A 22,394-nucleotide genomic window follows, 5' to 3' on the forward strand; every position below is an offset into this window, starting at 1 on the left:
TGCACGTGGTTAAGTTCTGGGTCTGGTTTTTGTTTTTGTTTTAATATATTTATTTCGTTGCATTGAGTCTTAAAATAGTTACGGCACGCAAGCTCTTTCATTATGCACAGACTCTCTCGTTATGGCACCTGGGCTCAGTAGTTGTGGTATCTGGGCTTAGTTGCTCTGCAGAACGTGGGATCTTACTTCTCTGACCAGGGATCGAACCGGCATCCCCTGCAAGGCAGATTCTTAACCACTAGGCCACTAGGGAAGTCCCTGGGTCTGGGTTTTTGAACTCTGCCATTAAAGAGACTCACTGTGGGGAGGGGTTTGCAGGGAGCCTGTGGAGTCTGGAACGGCTTCCTAGATCCTCGATCTCGGTCTTGAATGGAGAAACCGCATCACTTACAGTGGGGGAGGGCTGGAACATCAGATGCCACGGGAGTGGAACTGAAGGCTCGAGAAGCCCTGCTTCCTGCAACATCGAATCCAGGCGGCAGAGCCACTAGCCTGGGTTCCTGTGACCTCACCTTGACTCTATCATCTTTATCCCTGAACTGCTGCTCCCTCCCTCCGTCCTTTCTTAGTTGGCCATCAACCCGGCAGTCATTCTGGATTCTACTTCCAACATCCTGTCCCTCACCAGGTCTGAACAGTTCACCTCCCAGCCATCCTCCATCCTCCCGGCCTCTGCTTGGTTTTAACTTGAGCAGTCCCTGCTGCTCTACTGAAGCAGCGTGCCACCCCCACCCCCCGCCCTGCCACACACACACACACACGCACGCACACACGCACACACATACACTGGTTTTGGGTCCCTCTTGTTACCCCCTGCTCAACCCAGTCTTTTCATTGCTGCTAAATATGATCATAACTTTCTCCTGTTTAGGATCTTCTGTGGCTCTTCATTGCCTATAAGACTGTCCACAGGCCAAGGCTCTCTGGGATCTCACCAAGCAAATGGCTCAGAGTTAGCCAAGCTGTTTCTGCCCCAGGACACCGGCACAACTGTGCCTGTCTCCTCCAGGGCTCCCCATCAAGGCCAGACACAGGGCACTGGGCTGAAGTTGGAGATGCGAATCAGATATGGGCCTTGCATCTAGAGACCTAAGTCTGATGAGAGAAACATAACAACCCCAAAAAGAAGAGAAGGTAAAAAGCCAAGAGGCACTTTTCAAATTATGCATGAAAGGTGCAACCACAGAAGCAAGCTCAGGCTTGAAAGATAAGCCCCAAGACGGGAGAAGGTGGGTCGCCTGGCTGGAATAAGGACGGCAGCGGCAAGCCTAGAGCCGGACTCATGCGGCCCTCCCAGCCAGGGCGCGACACTTCCTAGAGTCCCCACAGGCCACGCAGGCGGCCCTCCAGTGCAGATCAGAAGGCTGTGGTTAGAGAGGCAGGAAGAATGTCAAACTTGCCAAGATGAAGTTGAGCCAGCGCACTAGGGTAAGGACCGTGTTACACACTTAGCAAGCCAGGCTAGGCTGCCTGGTGGCAGAGAGCCCTGGGTGGGCCACGAAAGATTCTTTCTGATTGGCCTCGTGCAAGAGAGCCGGCTGCATCCAGTCTCCTGGTGGGCCACAGCCTTAATGTGCAAGCACGCAGGCGGCACCTCCCAGGTCCACATTCCCCGATGCCCTCTGTGGGTGCCAGGAGAGCCACTTAAAGCCCCCCTGCCTTAGCAGTTTAGGATGTGGGAGAAGTAGAGACCTGCAGCAAATTCAGGAGCATTTCTAGCAACAGGACCGAAAGGAGAGGACAGAGGGCAGCAATGGCCTTGTACCTAGGGCCAGGGATGGACGGAGAGGACATGGAGCTGGGCCGCAATGGGTGCAGTACACTCAGCCCCTGGAGAAGCCGTCCCCTTCTGGGTGCCAAGTTTATGGATGGATAAGGACACTGGTAAGATGTGGACTGAATTTACTTATGACTGGAGGCTGCAAGGGCTAGTGAACTTGCAGGAAGAGGTCAACCAGGGGTGTTAGGCTGCGTTCACAGGCTGGAGCCTAGTGCCAAAGAACAGACAGGTCCTGCATTTACATCCAGAGGTCCACATCAGGGCTGGCTTCAGGGGCCTGTGACCTGGGCAGGTGCACAGGAGCTCCCTGGGCATCCAGAGGCCAACAGTCAGGGCTGGCTTCAGGGGCCTGTGACCTGGGCAGGTGCAAAGGAGCTCCCTGGGCATCCAGAGGCCAACAGTCAGGGCTGGCTTCAGGGGCCTGTGACCTGGGCAGGTGCAAAGGAGCTCCCTGGGCATCCAGAGGCCCACAGTCAGGGCTGGCTTCAGGGGCCTGTGACCTGGGCAGGTGCAAAGGAGCTCCCTGGGAAGGACCCTGCACTAGGCATTCGGTATTCTCTGGTGGCTGTCTTGAGGTTGTCAATCATTTTGTCTTTAAATTTGTATTTTGTCAGTGAGGTCTGATGGGCCACTGGAGTATATTCAAGGGCTTGGAACCTCAGCTCTCCTGTGGTTCTGCTCCTGAGCCTCCTGCCTCCAGGGATGCTTAGCCACCCCCTGCCTCCTGGTGCCCCAGGCCAACAGCACACCTCTGCTTCCCTCCAGTGACTGCTGCCACCCCTTCCCCTAGTCTGGTGGAAAGTTGGGGTCAGGAGCACGTACCCGGCAGAGTCTCAGGGTGGAGCACGGTGGTGACAGTCCCTGGCTTGGTTGACAGCACCAGTGCACAGAGTAGGGCTTCAGGCTGTGGGAAAGAAGATGTCAGGATGGACTTTCTTGTCCAGGATGGGGCATGGCACCATGGTCCAGTGGCTGTTGGGAGGGAGACCCAGCAGCTGATGGGCATGTGCACTGCACCTTGGGGGACCCTGGGTGCCTGTGAGTGGTCTCCTCTTATCCCGCGAGTATCCCCATGCCCAAGGGAGTGTGCTATTTAGACAGGGAATAAAAAACCCCATGCCTGGTCTGTCTGTGGCCCCCACAAAGCACAGCTACACCTGCTCCTGCAGCAGCATTTCACATCTGTTTGTCTGGCCGTGAAGGCCCTCGGTGCCCTCTTCCCTCCGCACTGGAGCAGCTCAGCCTTGCTTGCAGCGGACCCTCCTAGCACAGTGCCGGATCGTCACCTCCTTTATTCCAGACCCATGTCTCCATGAACAAAGCCTCTGGGCGCCCCACTGCCCTCCATTGTGCTTGGGACCAAGTACGTAAATTGTGGGGCCTAGTGCAAAGCAAAACTGCAGGACTCTGTCTTCAAAAAGCAGGAAAAAGCACCGTTAAGGGCATTAGATATGAAATTTCTCCCTTTCTTTCCATGAGCTCCCTTTCAAACTAATTATCCCAGGCCAGCAACAGTGGCATTATCTGGGAGCATGTTAAAAAAAACACATTCTCCAGCCCCATCCCAGATCTCAGAATCTGTAACTTTGGGGATGAGCCTAGTATCCAGGGTTTTTGACGAGCGCTGCAGGGGCTTAGATATACAGGTAAACTTGAGAACCGCTGCTGGAGGGCTGGAATTTGTTTTGAGAGCCACAAACTAGAGAAACATGAAGTTTGCTTGTATAGGGCAGATAAAAGAGAAGTTGAAAGATAGGGAGAGAGGGAGGGAGAGAGAGAAAGAGGAGAGAGGAAGGAAAGAAGAGAGAGAACAAGAGAGGAGGGAGGGAGGGAAGGGAGAGAGAACAGGCTGGTGGAGAGTGCGTGGCCTCTGCACGTCCACATATCTTAGTTCACGTGATGTTCACAGCTTTCTTGCCAAGTAGGTAGTTTTATTTCTGCTAGCAGAAGATGAAAATGATACACAGAGAGTGTAAGCTACTGGCCTGAATTCTTGGCATTAGTGAGTGAGGGAGCTCAAATGTGAATCTCAGTATCTGACTCCGAAACCTCGGCTTCCCCCCAACCCCCTTGCTCGCCTCCCCCTACCCCCTTCATTTTTGGAGTACCTGTTGAGCACCTGGGCTCCCCAGGTGGCACAGTAGTAAAGAATCCACCTGCCAAGGAGACACTGGTTCGATCTCTGGGTTGGGAAGATCTCCTGGAGGAGGAAATGGCAACTCACTCCAGTATTCTTGCCTGGGAAAATCCCATGGATAGAGGAGCCTGGAGGGCTACAGTCCTTAGGGTCACAAAGAGTCAGACATGATTCAACAACCAAACGGCGACAGCATTGAGCTATTCTCTGTCAGGCACTACATCCAGCTGCCTCCTCATCCAGGCCTCCACCGAGCAGTAGGGCTCTACCAGACACATGTGACCGCTTGAAATACAGCTGGTGTAACTGAGCCAGGGGATTGTCGATATCACTACAAACGGGGCTTGCTTTGTATTTCTATCGAACAAGGCTGCTCTAGAACGTGATTTTGGCCAAAGGGATGAACTGCAACTTCCTCTGCAAGAGCATGTACTTCCAGGGACACCAATGGGGGTTCCCCGTACCTGGTCCGGTGTTTAGTTAAGAAAAGTGAAGTTAAGACAGGAGGGCTAGACCACAAAGCAGGGAAGTGCCGGAAACCACTTTCGCATTTGTTGATTCTCCCACCCTCAGGGGTGGGGAGTGTTCATGAACTGCTCATCTAATTTCATTTCTAGTCATTACCCATCGTCTGGCGCGCCGCAGGCGAACTCAGCGGGGCCACACAGGGTCAGGCTGATATGCTGGCTGGCTGGTACCAGGTGCCGAGATAGGCTGAGCTCGGCATCCCGCTCAGGAGGCGGCTAATGAGATGAGTGATGCTCCAGGGATGTCAGGAGCCCCGTATCAGTCTGCTTCTGCAGACTGATCTGTGTGTGCTGGCTTTACTTCAAGGTCAGGCAGCAGAGACAGCAGGCAGCAGTTATCCTATCTGCTCCAAGCTGCAGGCAAATAAGGACGGGTAGCTATAAGCTCAAGGCTTAAGACAGGCTTCAAAGACCCAGCACAGCCCGAAGAAATTGCTGGAACCCATTCTCCTGGGGCAAGCTTGGTTGTGGAAGGCTACTCTCCTGGGGCAGGTAGACACCTCGGAGGCCTCCTCATCTTACAGTTGGGGAAACCAGACCAAGGACATGCGCTGTGGCTGCCCCCAGCGAGTTAGAGGCTGGGCTGGGTCTGTCATTACTGTTGGTTCGTCGTTAAACAGTGTCTGGTTCTTTGCGACCCCATGGACTGTAGACCTTCAGGTTTCTCTGTCCATGGGGTTTCCAAGGAAAAATACTGGAGTGGGTGGCCATTTCCTTCTCCAGGGGCTCTTCCTGATCCAGGGATTAAACCCGCCTCTCCTGCATTGGCAGGTGGATTCTTTACCACTGAGCCACCAGGAAAGCCTGGGCTGGGGCTGGGACCCACCTAAACAGACCTCAAAGGCATGTGCATGATCAGGATCCCCTTGCAAAGAACTTGGCACATGAGCTTGGAACTACACAGGAAGAATCAGAGCTTGACTTTAATCAGCTCAGCTTATGAGTTGCTCCCCACCCCCACCTCGCTCACTGGTGAGCATTCTGGCAGGGCAGGGTGGTCTCCTCTGTGGACACTATCCGGGGCGAGGGTTGGGGCAGCGGGTGGCAAGGAGGAGTGGCAGTCTACCTCATCTGCCAGGTCCTTGCAATCCCCCCCTCCTAATCACTACATCAGTGGCTTTTCTAACACACAGTTCTGGTTTTAACCATCCCTCCTGCTTGCTGAAGATGTGCAGTGGCTAAGTCCACGCCTCTTTGTCCAGCATCCAAGGCCCTTTATGACCAGGTCCCCACCTGCCTTTCCACTGCGGTCCTCTGCACACCACGTCGCCCGCACAGCCTGCTGCTCCAGCCCTCTGTGCTTTTGTGTATGCTCTCTTCCCTTCTGGACCATTCCAGGGCTGGTCTTCTCATTTCCCCTCCCCTGTCAAGGCTTAGCTTGAGTGAAATCTTCCCCAACTATCCAGGTGAGCCACCCCCGCCCTCTGCTCTGGGCTCTCAGCCCTGTGGATACCCTTGTTGGGGCATGCATCAAACGGTATTGGGATTGATAACTTACAGGTGATGGCTAAGCAGGAACTGTGTTGTTATTATTAATAAAAAGGATACACAGACTGCAGAAAGTAGGGAAGAATGAAAAATATCAGTGTCAATGCTGAGCCAGGCCCTGGGCTCTTACTGCATCCTCACCAAACTCAAGGCACTTGGCTTTATTATCTCCAAGTTATAAGTGATGAAATGGAGGCACAGGGACATTGAGTGACTTGTCCAAAACCAGCGGGCCCTGGGTGGCACAGTCGGGCTTCTGACCAGCTCTCCCTGACTTTGGAGAGGACGGTCGGGAGCTGGTCAGAGCTGGGTGCTGTGGAGACACATGTCCTGTTGGGGGAGCGCAGAGAAAAGGCACAAGCAGCGGGATGGCACATGGGCTGAGCCTCTCGACTCTCTGCCTGGAACCTTCCTTTCTGTGTGCAGACGCCTGCCTCTAGGGAGCAGAGGCGTTGCTGGCAAACCTGGGTTCAACCCACCATCTCCCCAACTTCCGCAGGGTGCTGCTGCTCGCTCTCTTCATACCTCAGCCCTCAGTGCCTGGGTGGAACTGAAAACCCAGGGCCTCAAAGCCATCCCCACCCAGGCGGATGCCTGCACGATGCCCACCCAGTGTCTGGGGAGAGGGTGGGGGTCCCAAACAGTATGTTAGGGGGAGGGCACCTCCCAGGCCTCTGACCTGGGCAGTGTCCCCCTCCAGAGCTTCCAGCACTTTATCTTGAGAAATGTGCTCTGCGGGGCCCAGAGCAGACAGGCGCTCTGCAATGGGAAGCAGGCCCAGATGTCAGAGCTGTGTGACCCCCTATGTGTCCTCTTCCTGCTCCAGAAGACAGCACTGTCCCGCTCTGAGATTCTGGGCAGCCGTTCACATCTCACCTGGGTTATCCTCAGTTCTGCACACTGGGGTGCTCGCTCTCCAGAAGGAAATGCTGCCTGGAAAGGGACCCAGACTTGGGGCCCTCGGTGTGGATTTGCAGAAAGAGCCACGATCAGTATGACACTTGGCCCCCAGAGAAACAGCCACAGACTCTGATGCAGAGTCCCTCCTCTCTCTTCCCTGGAAGTACCTGAGTTCAGTTTGGCAGGAGTAGGAGTGGGGTCCTTGTGCCTACCAGGGGTAGGTTCATGGCCTAAACAAAGCCACTCGGACCTCAGACCCTGAGCCATCAACGTCGCTTGGACTGAAGAGAGCAGCGTTCCCAATGCAGCCCTCCCTGCATGGAGCGCCTACCACTCTCTATTCCTGCCTCTGGGGGTCCTGAGCAGCCCTGCCACTGCCCTTTCCACACCCACCTCTCCAGCCTCCTGGGGGTTGATTCTGCATGGCCCTATAACTTCTGGCTGTTTCCCTTTTGCCTGCATTGGTCAGAACTGGATTCTGCCACCTGCCACTGGGGACTCTGGAAAGACATGCCCAGCAACAGAGGAGCCATGATAGACCAGCAGTCACTCGCCAGCAAGATTTAGGGCTCCCATCTGAATCCCTGTAGTCAGTGGACTGTGATAGCATCATGCTCATACCAGAAGAAGGATGTTAGCAACGAGTTCCACTGCTTTACGGATCACCTAACTCAGGCTACCAACACAAGCATCTTGTGAGTTCAGCAGCTTTTTGTCCAGAGCACCTCAGCAGGCCTCTCCTCCTCACTCTACCCTGAAGATTCGGAGGAAGGCCTGTGTTTGGCCTATGGCCAGATGCCTGGCAGGCCAACAGGATCAAGTCCACAAAGGGCAGGCAGCTCTCAAAAGGCTGAGAGGGCTGGACAAGAGGTCCAGGTGGGAAGGAGACTTAGGGTCCTTGAATCCCAGCCCCTTCCGGGGGCCTGACTCCTTCAGGCCTGACCCAGAACCCAGCCTTGGAGTGCCGGTGGAGATCGGGTTTCTGCGGCTAGAACTGGCTCAAGCTGCAGCCCCACTCTTTAGTGACTGTCGGGGCCTGTCAAGAATCAGAGGTGCTGCCTGGCTGAGAGGGCTGGGGCTGGCTGGAGAAGAGGAGCGGGAGGAACGCGCAGCCGGCACAGAATTGGCACGTCTCTCCACTAGATGGCGCTCACAGCATAACTTTTCCTCATTTTAAATTCTATCTTGATGAAAGGTTGTGATTTTTTTTAATACCGTGGAAGAGCACAGATGACTTAAAATTCATGTGACTGATCTCATGCATTTTCATTCCTGTGTTTCTGTCACGTGTCCAAGAGTTGTCAAGTCTCCCTCCCTCTGGGGTACTGGGTGTGGCCGACACGCACCGCTGCCTGGCTCTCCCAGGCCAGAAAAATGCATCCAGCCGAGGTGATCGAGTCTTTCCTTTTCGGCTCTCCCCAAAGGCTGTGTGGACCCCTCACCGCCTACCACCTGATCCGCTTTCCCCGAGTGGTCTCACAGCTGCCCTCACCGTCGTTCCGGGCCTTCAGGAGTGGCTGCAAGTTCAAAGGCAAGAGGACAGAGGCAGGCAGGCAAAGCTTGGAACCTGCAAATATCCGGTGCTTCCAGCACTGCTGTGCTCGGGATAAAGGAGTGTGGGGAGCCTTGATTCCCTCCCTGGACCTCTCCGGCCCAGGTAGGGAAGATACCAGACCTGTAAGAGGTGCCTGTGTTGCAGGACTTTGGAAGTCAGACTGTCCAAGTCTTGACCCCACTGCCATCCAGCTGTGTGTTGTTGGGCAAGTGACCAATCCTTGCTAATCCCCAGTGTCCTTCCTAATAGACTAGGCATGGAAGTACCCCTTACCTTAGTGGGATGTCTTGAGTATTGTGGCAGCAGAATAATGGCCCCACAAAGGTGTCCACATTCTAATCCCTAGAACCCTAAGGTCAATCATCCCTAAGGTGAATATGTTACCTTACATGGCAAATAGTCTTCTCCTCCACAGAGTCCAAGAAATCTTTGTAAGTGGCTCTGACCAGATAAAGAGCATGTACACCTGTGATCATTCCCATCTGGTCCTTGGGGCGCATGCCCAGGGTCTTTCTGAATTTATGGTGGTGCGTATTGACCTCTACCTTTTGGTTCTGGCCTCACCTCACTCCTCCCCAACTCCCAGGCCCAGGCCCCTGGTCCCTGCCCCAAGCCTTCCTTCCATGTGTCCAGCTCCTTCTCCCCCAGACTTGGGGCCCTGCCCACCTCAGTGCTCGCTTTCATTTCTTCTCTACCTTCTCAGCAGAAGGTACCTTCTCTACTCCTGTTCCGTAGTCAACCAAGCCTCTATTTTCCACTCCATACCCTGGGATCCCTCTGTTGCCACCTTCCAATGTGCACTTTCAGCATCAAGATTCTTGCAGTAGATGAAATAGTCAAATGAAACCATGGGTACTTGAATTTTCAACATGGAGCATGCAGTTGGGAGGGTCTCCCTACACTTAACCAGCAGACTGTCCTGGAGCTCCCAGTATGGACAGAGCAAAGATGAACACACTTTGTCCCAGGCTTGGATTCATTCACTTCCATTCCTAATGTGCCATAGCTTGCTGGGCTGATCTGTGCCTGGGCTGACCTGTCCCGTGGCCAGGTCACTTCGTCAGAGTGGTTGGGTGGCCATGCGACTCTGGGACTGTACGTGTACTGGCTCAGATGCCAGTGAGGCCCTAGCATACTCGGTCCACAGCCACGACTTCCCAGAAGAAAGTCAAAATTCAGATGGCGCATGAGAGGATGTGACGATCAGCTGCCTGTAACTGATGCTCTTGGTGCCCTGCCCAGACCGTCGCAACACTCAGTCGTTCCCATCCGAGCTGGCAGCCTCTTTCCTTAAGCACCTGCAACGTTGCCTGAAGACTTTTTCTGAATGCAGGGAACTTGGCCAAGTGCAGGGCAGGCCGGAAATGCCAGAGTCAGCCCCCCATGGAGCAGCTGTCAGCCAATGGCTGGTGGGAGTTGGTGGGGAAACCCCCAGCCCCCTCACTCCTTGGGTGAAACACTCTGAATCCTTCCGTTGGAGCTGAGCCCGGGTGCTTCCCTAGCTCACTAGCGCGCCCTGCTGGCGCTTCCCTCTTCCTGCTCCTTTCCCGGCGCCTTGTGCTTTCATCTCCGGAAACATCGCTTAGGTTCCTCGTCTGAGGCTCTGCCTCCAGGATAGGTCAAGCTTAGTAAAACGCCACCTCGCTGTAGGAGCTGGCCCTTCTGTAAACAGACTGATTCATTTGCAAGACGCATTTACTTAGTAAGAGTCACATTTTAAAATTGGGAACTTTAAAAACCTGCTTTGTAACTGCAAACATAATAGCAGTTCTTTGAGTTAAATTATTTCCCTACATCTCAGTTCTGTTCTGGGGTTCATGATAGAGCTTATGTCAATGCTCTAAACCTGTGCTCATGGTTTTCCTCGGACTTATTTTCATGTGACTCAGATATTGTGTGTGGACCTTCACTCTAAGGTATCCTCATTGATTGCTTTCCTCTCTTGTTTGATTGTGAATTTTAAAATCCACATTTTCCTCTCCTCAAACGCTAACTACCTAGATAATTGATTGAGCTTTTGAAATTCTCCCCAAATTTACAACATCGTCTAGATTTGACCCGAATTTCTGAATTGTGCTCAGAGACGGAGCTCACTTCTGTGCAGAGAGGAGTGTTGTAAAGATGGCCCTTCCCAGGCCAGAGCTGCGGCGACACCCCCCGGGGCCACCAGGGCCAGCGCCAGCACAGAGATGAAGGCACTCAGGCCTACCTGGGCTGATCTCGAAGAGGTGCTTTCCCGGGTCCTCAGGGCCAGGAAGCAGTTCGGTCACCTGGGTCCCTTGCAGAGAAATAAAGCCCTAAACAGAGAAAACACGAGCGTGAGAGCATGAGATGGCTGCGAAAGGGCCTCTGTGGTCAGGGTCCTGGGGGGAGGGTGAAGCTGAGGGTCAGAGTCCCAGTGCCCCAGGCCCTGCTGGGCAGGTTGGCAGGGGCACAGGCCTCCTCTCCATGGCAGGGATGGGGTACAGAGGAGGCCCTGCACGGGGCCCCCACTCGAGTGGAATGGCACTACCTTCTAACGCTCTCGGAGGCACTTGACTCACAGGAGATGCCCAGGGTTATCACTCTTCTGGTTAAGACACGGTAAGCCCATCAGTAGCAGGGAAGAAGGCTCCATATTATGGGGGGCACCCCCTGTCCCAGCGTGCCCATTTTAGGTTTCGGAGGCAGGGGTTTTAGGTGGGAGAGAGTCCAGGAGAGGAAGGCTTCTTGTATGTAACTGTCCAGGAGGTGACATGGGGGAAGAGATCTGTATGAGCCCAGCTGTGCCCCCTCCTGGCTGGCTGAGACTTCATTTCTTTACCCGTTTACATGGCGCCAGCCAGCATGCAGAGGGCATCAGCACAAATCGTGCCTCAAGCCCGGTATATCCCTGTGTGTATACTACAGGGGGTGGGGCCCTGCGGGGCCCACCCTCTTCTCTAATGCTGAAATCTGGTAGCCAGGCTGAAAGACGCAGAGGAAGAGCATGGGATACAGAGACCTGCAGGTTGGGTTTGAGCCCCTGTGCTGCACCTCCAGGCTGGGTGACCTCAGGCGACTAACCTCTCTGAACCTCAGTCTGCATGTCTGCACAATAGGATAGTAACTCCCACTTCTCAGGGTCACTGAGATGCCAGATTCCTGTTGAAGAAATCCTGTTCTAAACACCAAGGTGCCGTTATAACCACCTGACTCACTGTCCCCACACACGGGGCTCAGCAGGGCCTCCTTCATCCCCTTTCTCGATGTTAGCAACTGATGTCCACTGAGGCCCTTCATTCATGCTCAGGTTTGTTCAACTCAGACTACATACAGCTCTAACTACACGTTATTGGTTCTCTCCATGGGAAATGCATTTTAAACTCCATACCTATAATCCACCTACCAGGGTTCAAATCCTGGCTCAGCTACTTCCTGGCTGTGTGACCTCAGGCAAATTGTTTAACCTCTCTGCGCAACCTCCCGATCTCCTTACCTAAGAAGAGTAATAGTCCTTTGTCAGGCTGTCTGTGAGCACTAAGTGAATTAGTACTTGGGACGCCCTCAGAGGAGGACCTGGCATAGTGAAAGCTGTGTATTTGCTAAGTAAACCCCAGCTCTTACTCTGTGTCAGGGTTCCACGCCGAGTGAAGAACATCACCCCTCCCTGAACTTGCCCAGGTGACTGGCACAGTCACCTGCTTTACCCACATGGTCGCCTCCAGTCCCCACTCCCACGTGTGGTCACAGAGTGCTCTTCTTTCCACCCCTATCTTTTCCAGGCAATTTCTGGCTTTAAAGGTGACTGGAGGCTCCACCGGAGGGCTTCCCAGATGGCTCAGTGGTATAGAATCTGCCTGCCAATGCAGGAGATGCAGGTTCAATCCCTGGGTTGGGAAGATCCCTTGGAAGAGGAAATGGCAACCCACTCCAGTATTCTTGCCTGGAGAACTCCATGGACAGAGGAGCCTGACGCGCTGCAGTCCATGGGGTTGCAAAGAGTCGGACGTGACTGAGCACGCACTCGTGGAGGCGCCACGTGGCTGCTGAAGTCTTGTGCTGCATGAACACGTAGAGATGGCTTTTCTCATTTAAGCAATGTAAAGGCAGAACGGCATTTTTACCCACGGATGCTTGCTTTAGAGAAATTACAGCAATAAACCAGAGAACCAGATGGTAATCGTTGTAACTGAATTAACAGTTTCTTTCCAGGGAACCTAGAGCTAGTGGGAATAAATCAGGACCGCAACCCCAGGAAGGGGACACACGTTCACTGCATGGTGTGCGTGAGATCCATCACTGGCTAATGGGAAGGGTCTCTTGTGTGAGCTGTTTCAGTAACTGTCTCCGTATACTTTTTGAGCACTTTGCTTTTTTTCTTCTGTGCTTCAATATCTGCCGTCCATAAAATGGGAGTAACAGTATTGACACTGACATTATTTTCTACTCCAGCTGAATGGAAAAGCAGCAATAACTCCTGTTCACAGAATTTGTACTATGTTCCTGGCTTTTGTCTAAACTGCGGGGTTTAATCTTTCCAGAGCTGCCACAGTGGTGAGCACTATTCTCATTTTCTTGGACAAGCAGATGGAGGTTGGAGAGGTGAAGTAGTCATCTCCATGCACCACTGCTGGCAAGGGTGAGCTGGCATGTGCCCCCGGGGGTGTCTGACGCCGGAGCACTCTCCCTCCACATTTGTGACAACAGCTGCCGCTGACTTTGTGCGCAGGAAGCTTGCCTGGAGAGCCAGCAGGCTCTGGGACTCACCAACCAGTACTCAATCAGAATCCCAGTGTGGCTTCCGTCACTGTGAAGGGGCCTCCGAACCGGCTTTTCTGTTTCCGGCATGATATCTGTGATGCCAGATACACAGGAGTCAGTATGAAGCCTCCAGCATTCTTGGGCTGGGTCTCAACCTTGAGCAGGCATCAGAGTCAACCCAGGGCTTGTTAAAACAGGGTGCTAGGTCTGGTGGTGTTGTGGTAAATGTTCAACAACAGGCTCTCCGATACAAACCAGGCCATCTGATTTGCAGTGTCTGCCGACTTCTGTAACTTACTCCCCGTGGCCCATTTCATGTCACCATTGAATGTGACTCCAAGAAGAAGCTTACTGCAGGGCTCCTGCCACACAAACAGGACACTGATCAGCAGGCTCTGTCCTGTTGCTGCTCGGTCGCTAAGTCGTGTCGGACTCTTTGCGAACCCACGAACTGAAGCACACCAGGCTTCCCTGTCCTTCACTGTCTCCCTGAGTTTGCTCAAACTCGTGTCCACTGAGCCGATGATGCCACCCAGCCATCTGACCCTCTGTCGTCCCCTTGTCCTTTTGCCCTTAGTCTTCCCAGCATCAGGGTCTTTTCCAGTGAGTTGGCTTTTTACATCAGGTGGCCAAAGTATGGAGTTTCAGCTTCAGCATTAGTCCTGCCAATGAATATTCAGGGTTGATTTCCTGGTTTGAAGTCCTTGCTGTCCTAGGGACTTTCAAGTGTCTTCTCCAGCATCACAGTTTGAAAGCATCAATTCTTTTGTGCTCAGCCTTCCTTATGGTCCAATTCTCACATCCATACATGACCACTGGAAAAACCAAAGCTTTGACTATATGGACCTTTGTCAGCAAAAGGATGTCCCTGAGCACAAAGAGTAGTAAATGAAGTCAAACAATTGGGGGTGATACATTTTGAGGACTGATTACTTTTGTTTTACTTATTTTTTAAATTTATTTTACTGAAGTATAGTTGATTTACAATGTCATGTTAGTTTTATATGTACAGCAAAGTGATTCAGTTTTATATATATGTATATATATATACACTTTTTCATATTGTTTTCCATTACGGCTTATTAGAGGATATTGAATATAATTCCCTGTGCTACACAGTAGGACCTTGTTTATCCATTGATTATCTTTGTTTTTAATGTAATTTATTTAATTGTAGGTCTGTATGATTTAAATTCTAATAATGGAAATATTTAACGACTGGCTGGCAAGCAATAGCACTGATAGACCATCCTTGGGGTTTCTGATTATAAAGGTTTGGAGAAGGAAGGAGAATCTGAGGAACTCCCTCAGAATTCCTGGCAGCCTGGTGGTTAGTACTTGGCACTTTCACATACATTCAATTCCTTGGGAGAACTAAGATCTCTGGAGCCTCGAGGCTTGACCAAAAAAAAAAAAAAAAGGAGAATCTGCATTTCCAACCAGCTTTCTGATGCTGCTGGCTCCCAGGAATACACTTTGAGAACTAGTGTTTAGGGGCAAAACTTAAAGCATCCAAAGAAAGTTGCCTTTTCCATAAACAGTCTGCACGTGAGTTTCCTCATGTGTAAAATGTGGATAATAATAGTATCCACCTCCGGAGGCTATTGTGAGGGTTAAAGTGGTTCAATACTTTCACGCTGGCCTTGGAGCCAGGTTTTGGTGGAGCTGCTGTGCTTCCGACATCTGCAGTTCCCCAGGACAAGGGGGGCCTGCAGCGCCTCAAACCGCGCTCTGGACTAGAGGGGTCCGGGATCTCCCCGAGGAGCCCAGAGTGAGCATTAGCACTTTGCAGCAGGAACAACGTCTTTGAAGGCAGTGAAAAAACCTGTCACTTTATATTCTAAATCCAGAGAAAGTACTCCTCAAAAATAAAGGCTAAGTAAAGATCTTTTAAGATATACAAAACAAATATGAAATAATGCATCATTAGCAGACTCATACTACAAGAATTGTTAAAGACAGTTAGACAGAAGGAAAATGATATTAATTGGAAAAAAGGACCAAAGGAATGAAGATTAATGGAGAAATAGAAAATAGAAATATTACTGTCTGAACCACCGGGGAAGCCCCAATTATAGTAAAAACGTCATTATCTATTTATCAAGAATCTAGAGAATGAGCAGATAAAAAAAAATTAGTAAGGATATAAATGACCTGAAAAAACAGTTTTGACCAATTTGACCTGATTGCTGCTTCCTCAACAGTAGAATATGTTTTCAAATGTCCATAAAACTTTTACTAAGATGACCATGACATGACTCAATAAATGGAAAAAGGAATGAAAATATAACATATGTTCTCTGACCACAATGGAATTAAGTTAGAAATCAATGACAGAAAAATTTCTGGAGAATCCTCAAATATTTGGAAACCAATTAATATACTTCTGAATAACTCGTACATCAAAGAAAATAAGTCAAAAAGAAATATTAGAAAGTACTTTGAATTGGATAGAAATGAAAACACAACATATAAAAATTTGTTACATGACTCACTGACTTACAAAGCAAACTTTTGGTTGCCAGGGGGCAGAATGTGGGAGAACGGACAGTTAGGGGGTTCAACATGTGCGCTCTGCTATATTTAAAATAGGTAACCAGCAAGGTCCTACTATAGAGTATAAGGAACTCTGCTGAATGATATGTGGCAGCCTGGATGGGAGGGGAGTTTGGGAGAGGATAGATACATGTATGTGCTTGGCTGAGTCCCTCTGCTGTCCACTTGAAACCATCACAATACTGTTAATCTGCTATACTCCAATATAAAATAAAAAATTAAAAAAATTTGTTACATGCCTCTAAAGGAGTAGTTAGGGGTAAATTACAGCACTAAATGCTGATATCAGAAAAGATGAAAGTCCTCAATGACCTCAGCGTCCACCAAAGAAACTACACAAAGAAGAGTGAATTAAACCCAACGTAAAGAATGAAAAAATAAAGATCAGAGTAGCTATAAATAAAATGAAAAGTAAAAAGTAATAAAGTCAATGAAACCAAAAGCGAGTTCTTTGAGATGATCAATACAATTGATAAGTCTCTAGCCAGACTAAACAAGAAACAGAAGATAAATTGCCAAAACCAGGAAACGAGAGAGGTGACCTCAGTACAGATTCTTCAGTTATTAAAAGGATATAATACCAGGAAAGGAGAGAGGTGACCTCAGTACAGATTCTTCAGTCATTAAAAGGACATAAGGTATAATAAGATAATGTTAAGAATAACATTATGTTAATAAATTTGGCAGTTCACATGAAGTAGATAAAAGAACACACCAACTACTGAGGTTCTCTCAAGAAATAGTTGCTGCTGCTACTGCTAAGTCGCTTCAGTCGTGTCCGACTCTGTGTGACCCCCATAGACAGCAGCCCACCAGGCCCTGCCGTCCCTGGGATTCTCTAGGCAAGAACACTGGAGTGGGTTGCCATTTCCTCCTCCAATGCATGAAAGTGAACAGTGAAAGTGAAGTCGCTCAGTCGTGTCCGACTCTTAGCGACCCCATGGACTGCAGCCCACCAGGCTCCTCCATCCATGGGATTTTCCAGGCAAGAGTACTGGAGTGGGTGCCATCGCCTTCTCCACAAGAAATAGTTAAGTAGCCTCATATCTGGTAAGGAAATGGAATTTGTAGCCAAAAACCTTCCCACCAGGAAAACTCCAAACTCAGATGGGATTTTCCACCAGGAAAACTCCAAATTCTACCAAATATTTTAGGAAGAAATAACATCAATACTACACAAGCTCTTTTGAAAAGTGAAAAAAAAAAGTCATGATTTCCAGTGTATTTTATGAGGCCAACATTACTTGCATATAAAAGCAGTCAAGGACATTATAAGAAAGGGCTGCTACAGACCAGTATTGCTCAGGAAACTCTCCCAGCCTCAGTTTCCCTCTCTGTTCAATGGGCTTCTCGGGGAACCAAATGGGACAGAGTGAGCAGAGGGCCTGGAATGGAGCCAGACTATAGCAGCCACCCAGGAGGGCAGTGTGGTGGAGGTGTCACTAGTGAGAGCTTACAACCAGGGCTCAGACTGGGCCTTCAATGCCTGAGCAACAAGCCGAGCCTCAGTTTCCTCCTCTAGTGTGATGTGTTTTGAAGCCTCCACAGCACCAGGTTGGATGCCTGGCGAGAATAAGTGCTGTTGTTATAATTTGTGAACTATTATATAGTCAAGGAATAGAATCTGCTTTTAACCATTTTACAGGAGTAGGAATACATATACACATTTAAAAATAATTATCAGTTCAGTTCAGTTCAGTCGCTCAGTAGTGTCCGACTCTTTGCGACCCCATGAACCACAGCACGCCAGGCCTCCCTGTCCATCACCAACTGCTGGAGTCCACCCAAACCCATGTCCACTAAGTCAGTGATGCCATCCATCCATCTCATCCTCTGCCATCCCCTTCTCCTCCTGCCCTCAATCTTTCCCAGCATCAGGGTCTTTCCAAAATAATTATAGGGGTTTATAATTATTGTGATGGTGCCACTTAACGTGGGACTCAAGCAGGTCCAAGACTGAGGCTTGGTCTTCTTACCTGTGCAAATAAGGACATTAGCCTCTATCCTTTGTGCCTCACTGGGCTGCCCGAACTCGTGCTTTGTAAAGTGCTAAAGGCTGAATGAATACAAGTACTTGTCACAATTATTATTTTAAACCTCTGTTGGTCTCTATATCTGTTCATTTGGTTTGGCCCTAGGAACAACCCCCTCCCCGCATAACACCATCCCTTGTGCCATAGAATAGGGTACAGTGCAGATTCGGCAGGCCCAGGATGGTGAAGGACAGGGTTCCTCTTTCATACTTTGGGGTGACAATCCAGGGGGGACCCCCTGCAGGGCCAGGGGTGTCTGTACTTCTCCCACCAGTCTGGGTTTTGAGCTTCACAGTTGTTCTCTGATCTTCACACTCTAACCCAGTTCTCTCTCTAAATTGATCAAAGCTGGTTCTCTGGGAAGTCTTCATTCTTCATCTTGAGAGAGGGAGACTGTCTAAAGAACCAACTTCTGAAATGCTTCCTAGCAAGTGTGGCATGACACGATTTTCTACCAGCAGAACCTTGGAAAATTGCAGACACATTTTTAAAAGTAACCACTCGGGGTTCTTTAACCCCTGTAATTCAGAGTGTGGCCTCAGATCAATCTTAGAAAGCTGTATCTTCTGACACCCAACCAAGAACTGAATTGCTCCAAATTCTAAATAATACAGATCAGAATGAATTTCAGTGCCAAGCAAGGAACCATTCTCTTCTCCTTATCACACAAGCCTGTAATCATGGTTCATTACTGTCCAAAATGTAGATATTTAAAAAGGCAAACTAAAAGTTGGAGATGAATTGCTTCTTGGTTGGGGTACTTTCTCTCCCTAAGAGTTGAGATGAGTCACTCGTCTGGTCTCATTCTTGGCTCAGGACTTCATCCTGAAGCTTCTTCCAACAAATTCCAGAGTGACACCACCTCCCATGCAATCCAAATGCAGTTGGTGTGCTCCATGCGCCCCCTGCCCTGCTTCACTACCGCCAGAGGCCACACCTCGTCTCCTGAGAGAATCTGTCAGCCTGAGAGGTGTGCCCTTGGGGCAGAGTGTGGGAGGGACAGCGCTGTGCTTTGCAGAAAGCAGGGGCTTGGGGTCTCAGAACCAGCTTCCTGCATCTCCCTAGATGATCACAGGCCCTGAAGCCCTCACCGGGAGGGCTGCCCACCCCAGGACCCGAGCCCACAAAAGTCTAGCTAGGATCAAGGGTGAGCCTGGGGCCCAGGGCTTGGGGTCTGGGCAAAGCCCTCAGCAACCCTCCAGCCTCAGAGCCAACAACCTCTCCCAACCCAGGGCGGGTGGGTCCTCCTTCGATGGTCTTGGATTTCCCTGTGGTTAGTTCTGCATCACTCCAGGACCCTGATCTAAGTTCTGCCCCAAATAATGAAACCCTGACTGTCCCTGAGGGACACCTGGGGACAGTTCTTCAATAGTCCCATCTCACTCCAGAGGCTGTGGGATTGAGGCTGTGCCCATCGTCCCAGCACTGTGACACCTCGGGCCCCACCCAGTCGGGAGGTCCCAGCACAGTCACCCCCCAGGCCCTTGTCATTAATGCTGTGATCGTGTTCACGAGAACAAGGTGCGATCCTATGTCGCAAGGCGTCTGTGTGAAGCCAGCGCTCACTAGGTTTAGTATCCTGGCCCCTCTGCATCACTGTGGCAGGCCCAATGCTGGGGTGCCGAGTAGCTTTCTAGAGATGCGGGGGAAGGAATGCTTGTGATGAGGGCCAGCATGCTTACACGGGTGCTTCCTAAACCCTCTGGTGGTGACAGGGCTCTGGCCAATCGGGACTGGGCGGGAGTGACATCATCCACTTCCAGGCCTGGCCCTTTACAAACTGCATGGGACTTCCAGCCTCCTCTCTTCCCTCCGTCCCTGCCTCAACCTCGGAGGCCACAGAGATGGATGAGGCTGCCGTCTGGTCCACAGCAGACTTGCCGCAGCAAGAGGTAAACTATTATTGCATTTAGGTGCTGGGATTTCAGGGTTGAGCTCTGTTTAACCGATTAGATATACCGAGCAAATACAATGGGGTAATTTTGCCCCAAACCGCTCACTTGGCCCAATAAACTTTTAATATCATAGTACTATTGAAACACTGTATTTCTCTGCAAAGCCACTTAACTAACAACAGTTATCCTCTTGCTCCTCTGATTGAATGTTGGGAAGGAAGAGCAATGAGAGGGCAGATCCATCTACTTATGACACAGCCTTGGGGGCATGGGAGGATGGCATCTGCCTAGCTCTGTGGTCAAAATGCTGAGCAGGACATGGCAGAAGGTCTGGGTTCTGGCCTCCAACTACAACAGCTGGAGAATCCCCTTCCTCCCTGACCCTTCGGACTGCAGCGTGGGAAACCCAGTAAGGATACAGGTCACTATCCAAAAAGGCCGATGGCTCCCGCTGTCCCTGGCTGAATGCCCCGCCTGTAAAGGATCCCCGTTGAGCAGTGGAGGTCCTGGGAGCGTGAAAATGCCCCCGTTTCTCTTGGCTCAATGGACCAAATGGGAGGTCTCTGTGCCTCCTTAAAATGCCTTGTGTGCGAGGTGAAGTTTAGGGAGAACTACCCCTGTTTTCTCTGGTGTCCCTGTGATGGCTGCAATGGTCACTGCAATCAAGACTGGATGCATTTAGAAGAGAAGCAGCCATCAGAGGGCACGAGCTCTGAGTCTTCTAGCAGGGAATGAGACTTCACTGGTCAGCCACTTCTTTCCAATATATTCTCTGACCCAAGACTCAGGCAGATTTTGGTTTCAACTTCTGCTGCACCTACGTGCTAACTCTGCCCTTGGCCTTCAGAGCCCACGGGGCAGTGTTGGAGAAGCCTCTGCCTCAGAACCGGGAGCCCTTGATAAGCAGTGGTGCCTGGCCCCTGCCCACATGGTGAGGAGACCGGGGGACGTGGCCGCCCCACAGCCAGGGTCTGCAGCACTGAACACAGAGATGCTCTTCCATGCACTGCCCCTGCCACGTTTCTGGGGCAACACAGCTTCCAGCCTTCTCTGCTCATGATGAATAGTCTGCCTTAAGGCTCCCCCTGCCATTCAGGTTGGCCTGGGAGCTCACTCCCTGGGAAGCTTGTTCTGCTCAGAATACCTACTGTCGGGACATGCCAGGTCTGGGTGCTTGCCTTGGATGGGAGGGACCACCTCTTGACTGGAAGTGGTTTGATTCTAACTTATTGCTCTCCAGGCCCTGCAACTGTTGTTATGCTCTGGGGTCTACGGTCATCTGGGAGAGGGGCTGCTATGCTGTTTAGTTGAGAGCAGGTTAGCCTGAGAAACATGGTATAGATTCCTTTGCACTGATCCCTGCCAGGCTGTCTTGCTGAGCAGACTGCTGCCGAGAGCACATGCTGCTTTCTGCCGAGGAAGGCACACTCCCATCCGAATCCTCTGTGAAAGATCATTCAGGAGACCTGCCCACTGTCCTCAGTAGACAAGGCAAGGCAGCAAAGTCAACAGCAACACCCCTAATCAGCTCCATTTTGCTGATAAATTGTAATTCAGTCTTCAACTAATGTATGAAGGAGCTAGAATGTCCCAAATACAATAAGTAAGTTATGCTCATCTAAACAATGAATAAGACATGGTTTCCATGCGGCCTCAGTGGTATTTGATTCAGTTTTTTGCCTCGTAATTGACAAAATGAGTCATTTACCAGTCTTCCAGCTATTACTGTAAATTAACTGGGTTCAGTTGAAAGCCAAAGGATTGATCTATTTTAAGCGGAAGGCATTTAAATACTGTAAGCGAATATCCGTGCTGACTTAAATTAGCAGACCCTGAGAGAAGCTTATTATATTTCCACCAACAGGCAGACACACTGGAGGAAAAATAGAAATCAGTTTTAGAAGGTGAAGATCCATTCTGTAGGCAGTGACAGTCTGAGTGCAAAATAATTCAGAGGCAACCAGGACACTTGGCAGCTGTGATTTACATACTCCTGAGCAAGTCATCAGGCTTCTTAATAACCGGGTTTTCCTTCCCCACAACAGTGGCAAGGTCTCACCGTATAATGATGAGTTGTAGGTAATCCTAAGGCACTGTGTCATTGCCACTCCAGGGGTGGCTTTCAGAACCTCTGCTGTATGGTACGAGATAAGCTTGAACACATATTTGGGGGTGGTCATGTTTTTCCTTGACATGTCAGATGCAGAAAAAAAATTACTTTAATGAAATAGCTTAAAAACTGTTCAAAAACGACTTGGCTGCTGTAGTCAATTCTAAATTTACTGAATACATTTATGTTTGATTTTTAAATAACTATTCGGCAAGAATTTTCATTTGATCTGTTAGTGGAGTGGAGTTACATTTCTCAAATAGCTACAAAAAATATAAAGTATCCTTTAAAGAGAAGCCATGCCTTCTGATATTGGAACCTAAATAAATGATTTTTTTTTAAAGAAAAAATAAGACTCCAGTGAGTAATTCTTCACAAAAGCAGCATTTGAAATTATCCCCAAGGGCATTTGAAATCAGAAGACATTTAGTGTTTAAGTTTTCTTCTGCAGCACTAATGGCAATGTTAATACCAGTATGCAATTAGCTCGTGGTTATTTCTATCGCCCTGCAGAGGACATCTGCTCAACAGCTACTGAGCTCTCCTGAGTGGCGAGTGGGCCTTGTCCTTCCCTCACACACATGCAGGTTCCTTCCGAGCACAGCTGGATCGTCTGGAATGTGCTGTGGCGAGATCTGTGGGGCAGTTAGGGAGGTAATTCAGCATCAGGGACTGGAACAAAGTATCCTTC

General features: G+C 50.3%; 1 protein-coding gene across 4 annotated transcripts in view; it reads right to left on the reverse strand.

Moving 5' to 3' along the window:
* ARHGAP22 (Rho GTPase activating protein 22) overlaps positions 1–22,394 on the reverse strand; it is a 169,236-nt gene that overhangs the window by 95,384 nt on the left and 51,458 nt on the right. For all 4 annotated transcript variants that reach the window (XM_070364477.1, XM_070364478.1, XM_070364476.1 and 1 more), the window contains one exon: positions 10,597–10,684. In XM_070364477.1, coding sequence (XP_070220578.1) covers positions 10,597–10,684 — 88 coding nt within the window. The remainder of the gene's footprint in view (positions 1–10,596; positions 10,685–22,394) is intronic.

The sequence above is a fragment of the Bos mutus genome, chromosome 28 (assembly GCF_027580195.1).
Source record: "Bos mutus isolate GX-2022 chromosome 28, NWIPB_WYAK_1.1, whole genome shotgun sequence".
In the NCBI taxonomy this organism is placed as follows: domain Eukaryota; kingdom Metazoa; phylum Chordata; class Mammalia; order Artiodactyla; family Bovidae; genus Bos; species Bos mutus.